The 11,984-nt window shown below is 34.7% G+C and overlaps 1 protein-coding gene across 1 annotated transcript; it reads left to right on the forward strand.

The window, feature by feature from the left end:
- Positions 1 to 4,190: 4,190 nt before the first annotated feature.
- On the forward strand, positions 4,191 to 11,671 carry LOC127848537 (uncharacterized). Its single transcript, XM_052381046.1, has 7 exons — positions 4,191 to 4,336; positions 4,978 to 5,132; positions 8,157 to 8,536; positions 8,873 to 9,024; positions 10,048 to 10,149; positions 10,434 to 10,641; positions 11,061 to 11,671. Exons 2-7 carry the CDS (start codon positions 4,984 to 4,986, stop codon positions 11,282 to 11,284), a joined length of 1,215 nt encoding a protein of 404 aa, XP_052237006.1. The 5' UTR covers positions 4,191 to 4,336; positions 4,978 to 4,983; the 3' UTR covers positions 11,285 to 11,671.
- The last annotated feature ends 313 nt before the right edge of the window (positions 11,672 to 11,984 follow it).

The raw sequence follows: 11,984 nt of genomic DNA on the forward strand, positions 1-11,984 counted from the left end.
GCTATATTTGATCTCATTGATTTTACTCTATATCTTTCACCAACACCAGCCACAATCAACGCCGTATATCTTTTTATATGCCCCTGGATCGAGTGATCGGGGGTATATTGTTTTTGGTCTGTCTGTCTGTCTGTCTGTCTGTCTGTCTGTCTGTCTGTCTGTCTGTCTGTCTGTCTGTCTGTCTGTCTGTCTGTCTGTCTGTCTGTCTGTCTGTCTGTCTGTCTGTCTGTCTGTCTGTCTGTCTGTCTGTCTGTCTGTCTGTCTGTCTGTCTGTCTGTCTGTCTGTCTGTCTGTCATTGCATGTGTGTTTCTTTACCAAAACTTACCTTGCTCATAAAATGAATACTCTTGGGTCTATGTTCTTTAAACTTTACATGTGCATGCATCTCATTGAGATCCACAATCAAACATGGTTTGAGGTCACTACACGAAGTCAAAAGTCAAGGTCACTTTGACCCTTACATTCAAAATATAATATTGTTTCTAAAATAGCTGCCGTGCGGCTTCAAAGCGCAGTAGGGGGCATTGTGTTTTACGAACACTGCTCTTGTTTTAAGGTGTTTCTTGTTGAATATCATTTTATGTATTTGTTTACAACTCTATACTATTTTGAATAGTCTAAAATAAGCACAAGAATAAACGTTCACAAAATAGTAATTGAACATTTTGGTTGACTATCAGCACAAATATCTTGTTTTGAGTTTGACCAAATGAGTCGCGTTTTGAGAAAACTGGGCATAATACATGTGCGTAAAGTGTCGTCACAGACTGCACTGGCTAATCTGGGACGACAGTTTAGCACATGCATTAAGCCCAGTTTTCTCAGAACGCGGCTCAAGTTATCGTAGTTTACGCATACTCGGACACCATTCGGGATAATTGAAAATGTAACGGATAAGGCGATATTACACGAAGGTTATAAGAGGTCGAAAACAATAATGTGAAGAAGAACGTGGGCGTCTGCAATATTAGAAGTATAGTTTAATTGTGTTATGATAAAGGGGATTTTGTTATGGTAAATGAAAGAAAGAGTAATAATGTCAGTTCATATTGTCCCCTCAGAATCGCGTCATTTTAAGAAAACAAAAAATATGACATCGGAGAACAGCATTAATAAAAAGAACATTGTCTACACCGTCCAACGATGTTAACGAGGCATAAATAATGATGCATTATTTACTAATTCACTTTCATACTGTCCCCTTATGATAAGGCAAAATTAAAAAAAAGCGAACGACAAACGCTGCGACAATTATTAGTATATAATGTACACTCATGTACGACCATGTTGTAGGGGTATGGATCTAATACCTATTTATAAATCTAAATCATTATAATTTCCATAAGTTTTTTCTCTTACTATGTTCTCTTACTGTATTATCTTACTTATTCGTGAAGAAACAATACGAATATGCTGTTTAGTTAGTTATAACAAAAATTCAAACGAAAAAAGATCTTTTAAAGGGGCCGTCCAACAGATAAAGCGTCGTATCGACACAAAACTATATTTTGGAAAACTACGAGGATTGCTTATATAGCTAAAAAATACATCTGCTACAAACATGAGCGTGGATGGCCGAGTGGTCTAGGCGGGAGGCTTTTTACTCCAGGACTCCATGAATCCTGGGGTCAGTGATTCGAGCCCTGTAGAGGCTTACTTTTTTTCCTTTTTTAAATTGTATTCTTGTTTTTTTTACTGGAGATTTTTAGTTCAAAAGTTTAAATTTATAAATATAAAGCATTAAATGCATTTAATGACAAGCTTCAATACATGACACAATCTGTTGGACGGCCCCTTTAAAGAATAAAAAAATGTTAAAGTTAGGTTTACACAGTGAGGCTTGTTTTTGAGGAAAATAGCGATGATACACGTCTTCCTCTATTACCTGAAAGTAAATGATGAAGTAATCGATATAAATGAAAATATCAACAACATAAAACAATTACAAATTATAATTTATCATTCGCGTGTGTATCTAATGTAGATAAAAAAAAACAATTAGCAAAAAAATGCAAAGACAACAAAACCAATAAAAAGCAAATAACTAATTGGTTCAGTTCACTTCTTCGAAACAGGTATACTTCCCCAATAGTTTGAAAGTGAATATTTTGTATTTAATTTTAACCTTGCAATTGCGAAATGTGTTATACCAGAGACATCCACACATTGTTGTTGTTATTACACCGGTCCCTCAACCAAACGGACGATGTTGGAACCGGCGGACAGTGATATGAAAGCAAAATGATATATTGAAACACGCTTCGTATTTTGATCGACAGATATCCGCCTTTTTGTTTTTTCTTGTCTTCATTATTCTTACGGTAACGGTGTTATTTTGTTCAAATTAACATTCATAAAATACATTCACACAAAAGGTTACTGACATATTACATTTTTTGGAACTTACCATATTGATGAAGCAATTAGAACTTACCATATTGATGAAGCAATTAGAACTTACCATATTGATGAAGCAATTAGAACTTACCATATTGATGAAGCAATTAGAAGTTACCATATTGATGAAGCAATTAGTACGCGTACGTTTAAGATTTGAATTGTCGTAGTGAATATTATCAACTTTGAGGTAGGCACACAATATGTGTATTTATAGAACAAATACAGTAAAAACTATTAATTGTAAGTATTTCTAAAGCTACAAGTTATTTAAATTAACTTTACCATGTGAATATTCCTGCCCGTTCGCACTATGGATTGTTTAATGTAGAATGTTATATGACTTATTTACTTCAAATAAAGAGTGCGAAGTCATTCAAAGCGTAGTACTTTTAAAATTATGATAAGTATTTCATAAATTAAATTTGGCGCACACATAATGTTAGTATTTAAGTTCAATAAGTTAATAACGAATTTATTAATATGTTTGAATATATTTGTTTTCAGTTCAGCAACACTTGAACATATGTACTCACTGTACACTTTTCTTAAACTATTAAAATGTTTGTATGAGAGTAAAGAATTAAATATTTATCTTCTATATGAACACATTCGGGTTATATCGGAAATACCTTTCCTTTCCACTTGTGTAAATAACCATAGATTACTTTGCACAACATAAGACACAAGACGACGCACATAATCATTCGATAAAAATAAAGTTAAGCGACAATGACGAAAACGCCATTGAACAAGACAAAATGATGTGTAACTTTATTATTCATTTGCATTTTATTCGTTGAAATGCCATGAACTCGTCATTTATTGTATTTATGGACCAATATAAACTCATTTTCATTCAATTATATATTAAATAGCGTCTTGATCCAAATGAATATCTATCTAGCATCCTGTATAGGCACAACAGTTGCATATTACTTCAACATTGACATTCTTAATTTGACATTTACTATATAACAGTTTATTTTAATTTCTTTAATTAAACTGAAATTTCATATTAAAGTATTTTTGTCCGAAGAAAATTATATTTTCTAAGCGTCATTTTATTTTACATTGTGATAAATAATAATGATGTTTACAACGAAATTCATTTAAATCAAATTACTCTGCTGTTGTATTACATAGGGATACATAAAAGTAAACAACAACACTACTACTACTACTGCTACTACTACTTCTACTCATCATAATACTGATACTACTTCTGCTATTTATAATAGCTATAATAATAGTTATTAAAATAAACACTAATAGTTGCTGGAAAATGTATCATGTGAATTGCATTTGTATTTCCAGCCATACACTATTATTTTGCTTTCATGAATACATTTTAAAGTGCCTTGCATATTATATTGTAAATTTAACTTTCATTTAACTTCTATTACAGAGCGACGATTTGAACATGCAGGGAAACCATTTAAAAATGTGAAAATAAAATTGGAACTATTGCAGACTCAAGGCAATCACCTACCTTAGTTTTGTAAATAACGCAAGGATTTTGAAAAACATAATTAAAAACCTTGTATTTTGCAAGACAATACGGACAACTCGTACACAAATCTTGATAAAACGAATGTTTGTCCCTTTATTGGACGCGGACAAAAATTAGCATAGCTGCGTATTGTCAAGTTCATGAGTAACGCAATTTATCGATTGATCTCTTTTCAAAGAGGCCCTACGAGAGTTGCTGGATATTCCAATCAATAATTACTTGTTCGACATTGCCTGCCTGCATGCAAACAAACACTGATTGGACCCGAAGGCAGTTGGTATTGGATTAAATTGTATTCTTCATTTCTACTTAAACATGAAAGCATGGAAACTAGCGTATTGATTTGAAGTGATCTTATGTATTGACGAGTTGTTTTGAAGCGTAGGAAGTTTATACGGATAATATGTTGCATTGACAATTAATAGGTATGTGAACTGCAATCTACTTCTGTATTCTGTATACACAGAGGGCACACATTTGCTTTTTACTTAAATATATAAAATGTTGAATAGTAAATGTATCATTAACTAATTTAAACATGAATTGGGAAAAAAAGTCATTAAAATTGCTTCAAAATGTAGATCAAACATCAAATGTTTCAATTGCTGCAACATATTGTAACATGTAATGAATATAAATCATATGTTAACTGTATATGTCCATCTGCTGTGTATATGCTGATACTAAATTATCTCACTTGTGCACAGAACAATGTAAAGATAAATAATCTCAATTATTTTTCAAAAAACGATTCAGTTATGTAGAGGTCACGTAATACTCTTTTACCACAACGAGTACGGGCCATATTCTCATCCATTCGTGAAAAAGCTGTATCAGTAACTTACGATATTAATCACGCGCGCAATGTTTAACCGTCAATGGAGCTATTCAATATTTTTAACGCATAAAAGCACGTTTTATGCGATAATCAACCCCTAATACATGGTCAAATCACACACGTTCGTTTACATGGCCATAAAGCTAAAATACGTTTTCGTAAAACAATAACCCATTTCAGGTGTCTTTGAAGTAAGCAAATGTTCCGTTTCATAAAGGTTCATTTCAGGCGGCTATGAAGCTCTCACTAAAGAAGAGCTGGTTGTGCAGGTTGATTCAGGATCTGAGTCCCACCACCGCAGGATCCTCGAGGGGCATCGTCAACAACGGCGTCACCAAATACGGGCACCTAGATGATCTGCCAATGGCGATAAAAATAGTAGGGTAAATATAGCATTGAATTGTTGCCGACGAATAAGAACATATATAATGACATGAATGCAACGTAAACGTTTTCTTTGCTTTTATGGGAATTAATTGTTAATTTATCGCATATATCAATGTTTACACATGCATTTTATTCGTTTTATGCTTATTCACTTTTTATTTGAGGCGATGCGTTCAGCGATGAGGAAAATATTATCCTACTGATGTAACTGAAATTGTACTTTGTTTACATCTGAATAATTTATATGTATGCATATGTATTTAATTCATGTAAAGAAAATATCATTTAGCTAAAACAAATCACACATATAAACATATATTTACGAGAAATCAATATGTTCCTTTGATACGTATCGGTCTTTTATCCTGCGCCAGAAATCAGTTCCAATAGCTGCGTTGCCTAAAGCTTCATAAACACATTAATTCAACGATTATGTTCATATTTTGTTGTTCTCATGAGAACTACAGGCGTGCTTCCGACGCTGCTCGAAGCCAATCTCGCCTTCGCTCGTTAATGTTCGGATATCGTCACGGGAAATTCACATGGAATATATTGCCTTCACAAAATAAAAACGAGCATTTTGTTTCTCATTAAATGTATGTTATCATACCACATCTACCACATCAACTGTTGAAAGTGGTGCTTTTGCTATCAAAACACTGATTTGTATGGGTTAACTTTATTTAACAAAACAATTTACGAAAATTCGTTGATTTTGAGTGTTTATATAGGGATAATACACGTTTTCGAGGGCATGATCATCTGCGGGCGCTCGAAAAATCCGTTCCTGACCGAGTGCGCAGCACGAGGGCAGGAACGGAAATTATGAGAGCGCCCGCAGATGATCATGTCCGAGAAAATGTGTATTTTCGCTATTATTGCATAAACAAATCACACATACAAAAATAAATTAAAATAACATTGAAAACAATGTTTTGTTCATTCGACATCGACAAAATAATTCGATTATTTCAATATAGTTCAAGGTTGTGTTTTACATATGCCTCACTCGGTCATCATCCGAAATGACGAGGCTTTACCTTCGGATAGGCAGTTTACGATTTAAAATGTGTTTAAACAGTGGATTAATGCAAAGTTGAAATGCAGCCGCGCAAATTAAGAAATGAGGAATTATTTTGGAATTTACAGCAGGATCGTTGAAGGTACATAATCACTTAAATTTACAGCATAGTCTTTTGAAAGTGTTGAGTAAATAACCTTAACTTCATTGACGTTGCCAATACAATAAAGCTGTTGTCAAGAGAGTGTAGATGGTATAAGTTGAAAAGTGGACTGAAATAGGCATTGCCATTATCCCCGCATGCATGAGGAAACTGGTGCTTATTCAGTTCCCCATTTATGCTTGGAAAGTCGTCGAAGGCTGGAGAAGGGAAGTAACTGCTTGTGGACCAGATTATGGATACGAAAAACACATAACAGGGCTTGAACGGCACGTGAATCGCCTTGTTAATGCACGATTTCTTCCGTTCAAGCCCTCGTTTTGCCAAGTTTCTGCACCCCACCAGAGGGCATTATAGATAGAGTTTATGCAATAATGGGGCTTTAATAAAATATTTGTAAACAAAGACACCCAAAGGCATTTCTAACGCCCCATATCAGACCTATCGATCGTAAAAGCAGCCATATAGCTAGACACACGCTCGTACCGCACGTGCAACACACGTAGCTCACAACTTTGATAACGCATCATATCGAAGGTTCGCTTGGACATAAAAAGCTAGACCATCCAAACGTTATACAACATTTTTGTGACGAGTTAAACATGGCTGTACATACACACATTTAATCCTGCGTATCCTTCAAGAACTTGTTTTGGGGGTCATACTATAGAATGGATTTATTAGTACTCCGCGTTACATCGTATAGCGGAGTACTTTTGTCCTGACGGACATGAGAAAAACAAACCGGATTTGCAAGTTTGTTTGTGCATGGCTATTTATAGAAATAAATAGCGTTCGATTTCAGTTCTAGCGAAGGCGTCTACGTGGCAACATCAAATTCAAATTCATGTTGTTGCTGTATACAAGATTATGTGTATATTTATGCATACGATTATTATTTTTTTTTACGAATATGCTTGGATAAAGGCCGTCATTCCTATATTCTGAAGAATGTACAAATTTCATGGCTACGGTTCACACGTTTCTTTCTTGGTTGGGTGTTTCCACCAGAAAAAAGTAATGGGAGTAGTTCGTGGGCGACTAGCATTCTTGCGATGAATATAAGGTTTAATCTGTAGTAAATCGAAAAAGAAAAGTACTTTATGGTAATGAGGCTCAATTTTGGAAAGTTATTTTAAAGTTTGAACCAGGCAAAATTTACTTAAAAATTACTACAGATTTTACCTGAGCATACACTTATGCACAGAATACAAATATGTGCATAAATTATACTTGTTAGTATAGATTAGAAGTTTTGTACCTGCTTTATCAAAAGCAAGTTTGTATTGAATCTCTGTGAATATGTTGCCACAATATATGCGTCTCTCGCAAATCGCACAACATAGTTGTTGCGTATGTTTGTTTGAAGCAAAGTTAGGACGAACATTACATCAGCCTTCAGCTGATGACATGGGTTCTATATATGATAAATGAATACATATGTTATAACTGTTAAACGTTATCATAAATTATAGTAACGAACCAGTAATTGACACTTAGTAGGTGCATGTTAGACTGATATATACGTTTTAAAGAATTTCATAAACGGTAAATAATTTATAAATTGTGTCACAGTTTGACTTTCTCTTAAAGTGGTCTATCTTGTTTAATCGTTTACTTGAAATTAATAGAGTAGTTGACCCTATCCCAGTTGATCTAACAATACCGGTAATGCAATTAAAATAATAAAAAATGTATTTATATTCAACATTTGGTCGAAACTCATTCTTAATAATGAAGAAAAAAGTATTATGAAAAACATAAATATTGCGATCGTAGTGCCGTTAAGTGTATATATCGCATGTTTATTTGGACTTGGCGTTAAACTTTGTATTGCAGGTTATCCTTTGCAGTATTCGGCGTCGCAGCAACTCTGTACTTGTCGTGCTCATGCATTCTATCAATTCCGAGTTCTCAACCGCCCGTGGAAAATCCTCCAGGCAGCATTACAAATGACGATACAAGCGAGGACACGTGCTCAACTACACTTCCCCTGATCGATGACGTCATCACACGATTACATATCCTCGAAATCGCTTTCAAGGAGCAGACATTTGCTAGGGAAACCATAGCTAGAGAGGTGAGCGATCAGACGAATACCTATGAATCGTTGGAAAAGAAGATAGCAAGCGTCTTAGACCGACTGACCAATATAAGCAGTTTGTTTTCAGACCTTCAAATGAAATTTGATCAGCTAGAGAGAAAAGCTAATTTCAACGGTATGTTGTTTCATTTCTCTAAAGAATGTTCTTTAGTGTTCTTCAGTGTTCTCTAAAGAATGCTCAACAAAACTTTAGGTTTGAATTAATAAAATACAGCGATAAATAATATATTTATATGTATACACAATTTATTGAATACTAAACAATAAAACAAGGGCACATTTGAAACATTTTCTTTTTTTTAAGTTAACTTCATATAACATTCCATCAATAGTTTCTTTTTTACCCTTAGTTTAGTTTATTGTTTGCATTCGCCTATTTGGTTTTCAATCGTTGCTCATCGGACATTTGACGAACGTACACATTTGTATTGGAAGCTTCCACATTTTTCAGAGACACTGGTTATTGCTCTGTTTCTGTGCATCGTGTGTTGCCTCTTATGGTATAATCGTAAGTCGATACATGAATATGTGGAGAAACTCGAGGCGTCTTACAGATCGCCTATACCCAAGAAGATAGAATCGACACGGGTTTTGGTCAGGAAGGTGGTACTTTTTCAATTTATCTGCTGAGGTTGTTGATGCTTTGCTTAAATACTACATAATTTACATGATCGGGCCGGATGCTTGTACACTGGAAACGCCATGAACGTCTGTCTGTTTTCGTTCCTTCCGGTATATCTGTCTTTCTGCCTATCTGTCATGCTGTCTGTAAGACCGTCTGTCTGACTGTATGTATGTCTGTGTGTCTGTCTGTCTTTCTGTCCCACTGTCTTACAGGCTGTCGGTCCGTTGACCCTAACTTGTAAGGAAGAGTTCTCATAAACTTTGAAACGTACACTGTAGAAACATGAAGGCGTTTCCATTATTATATACACTTCTGAATGCGCAATTTATAGCAAAATAACGTCTACTAAAAAAAATATCCAAATGTGCTACATATGGTAAGCACCATCACTTGCCTTGCACTCCCGTGTTGTAAAAACTAGCCACTCTCTGGGTATGAGAAGTTCACTAAAGCTTTGTATGGCATATTACATGCTCAACCTATGTTACCATTAGTTTAAACATATTTATTTTAGCTCGATTGCAAAGAAAACCTTAGGCTTATTTGAAACGCTCTCGAGTCCGTTTCCTGGGACTAGAACCAGTACTTGGTGTCTATGGGGGAAATCTAAAGAAAGCTCCCGCAGTGTGGATCGAACCCGTGACCTCCCGATCGCTAGGCGGACACCATATCCACTACCATTAATGTTACCATTAGGTCCAGAGGTTGAAATATTGGAAACTACAATGCGTTGTGGTTTTAAATACAAGGTTTTAAAATCATACCCATAGATTAAAAATTGACCGAACCCGGGGGGTTTAATGATTTAGATACACCTCCATATGAAAATAATTGTAAACCTTTTTTCCCGTATTCACAATGTATTATTTTGTATTAAATATTGCATCGTGGTCCTGAACAAAGTGTTTTCAAACGAGACAACTGTGTGTCATTGGGGCATATTATAACTATTTTTTATTTGATGCCTTGCATTCTTATACGATTTGTTCAACCGATTGCAGAGCTCATCAAATCCGGGAACTCCAAAACATTCGTCATCGTTGCTTAATGAAGTCTGTATGGTTTGCTTTCAACCTGAAAATACAAACGGCATAATTGCTAAGGTAACGATCTCAAACTTAATTTGTTTTAATTAAAATTACACAATATCTTTATACAGGTTCGCATATTTTAAGAATTTTGTTTCATCTCTGATATTATTGGCTATGAATTTTGACTTTGTGTTAAATTCTGGTTAACTTATGAAACACGCTTTGTTGTCAGAAAAAAATAGATCAATACACTTCACTATTTTAATTATTTCATAACCTAGTTTATGCTATTGTGTGGTTTGTTAAAATAGTTTTAATAGAAATCTAAATTTACTTTTCGTTATGTTTTTATTAAGCTGACAAACGCCATGCTCCGTCATCTCGAGGGTTTCCGAGTCTCTCTTCGTCCATTTTATGGCGTGTTGTCCTTCGATGATATCCGAGATATGCCGCATGTTCGTCTATACGTAATCATAGTTGACGCAGAGTCACGTGGGTTATTTCTCAACTGTTCGGACAAAGATCTGTTGGTTGAATGTGTTAATCGTTCCAACACTATCGGAGGTTAGCTATTTTTTTTTGTATTTGCCTCGGGTTGAGAACTGCCGCTATTTGAGTATCCCTTAGTAAATGGTTTGTAATGGGACTGGTTCACATATAATTACCAATTAATTAAATCCGCTCGAAGAAAATATCTTTATTAAACTAGCCCTTAGGTACAAAAACAACAACATTTTACTGTACCGACATCAATATGGACACATTGACAACATATTTGTAGTCACCTTTGTTTGAGTGACAATATATTACGTTATGGGTTTGGGTAATTTTTATTTGTACTTTATTATAAGCGAAAACACAGCTGTTGTTTATTTGCTTTGCAATAAGCTGACGATTATTCTTGCATTTATTAGATAGTGGCATATTCACATGTACAAGCTATTTTTTTTTACTGACATTAATAATTGTTGACGAAATTTTAGCCTGCTGTGTGGTCATCATTATAAACGACGATGGTTCGAAGAACCTCACAGCTCACAGCGTTTTCAACTCCTCTCTGCGCCTAATCAAGACGAGCGACTGCTTGCAGGACATGGCGGCAAAAGGTCGCCTTTTCAGCTTGTGGAAGGATATGACGTCACACCAGCTGAGTCACCTCAGACGCATCGTTAAAACTGTGCTCAATGCAAAGCTCGTGCTTAAGTAGGATGAAGTAGTCAACTGGATAAGTCAGACACATCCTATTTTGTAGCAACTGCCTGTATTAAACTTAATGCATGCCGTACTTAATGCACTCAATTGAGTTTGTTTGATAATGTAGGTTTATCTATTATGAGCAGGCTACTTCGTATGTGTCAGCTCATATATGTTTTAAACGTCAAAGCTATTGTTCAGTATAATTGTTTAAAGAGCCATTTGAATTTATAAGGCCGTATGGTATTTCTTGTTTTTACAATTTTGCCTTAAAATAAAGTATCTTTGCACCTGAAAAAAAAAACGTCATCGGTTTGTAGTGCATAGTTTCCTTAATTTACTACATAAATATTTCAATACGGTTAAACGGAACTATTGAAGTCTTTGGCGTAATTTTAACGTTGTTCGAAAATTATTTTTTTTATGTATTTTATAATGTTCCTACATGTTTTCATTTGCTTTTAAAGTTCAGCTTGTTGTATGCTTCCTGCATGAGAATCTATTATATTGATAAATGTCTCTTGTTATTTACGCTATGATTTACTTCATTGTATTGGTGTTGACGTCATTAACGTAATTTTTCTGCTAGTAAATAATAATTGTTCGTAAAAGAATATCAATAACTTAAATTTCTAACGTAGTTTCATCGTGATATGAATCAGATTACACGAGCAGATTACCCAATCAGAATCCATTGTACTTCATATTAATTA

Source organism: Dreissena polymorpha, chromosome 10 (genome assembly GCF_020536995.1).
Source record: "Dreissena polymorpha isolate Duluth1 chromosome 10, UMN_Dpol_1.0, whole genome shotgun sequence".
Taxonomy (NCBI): Eukaryota; Metazoa; Mollusca; class Bivalvia; order Myida; family Dreissenidae; genus Dreissena; species Dreissena polymorpha.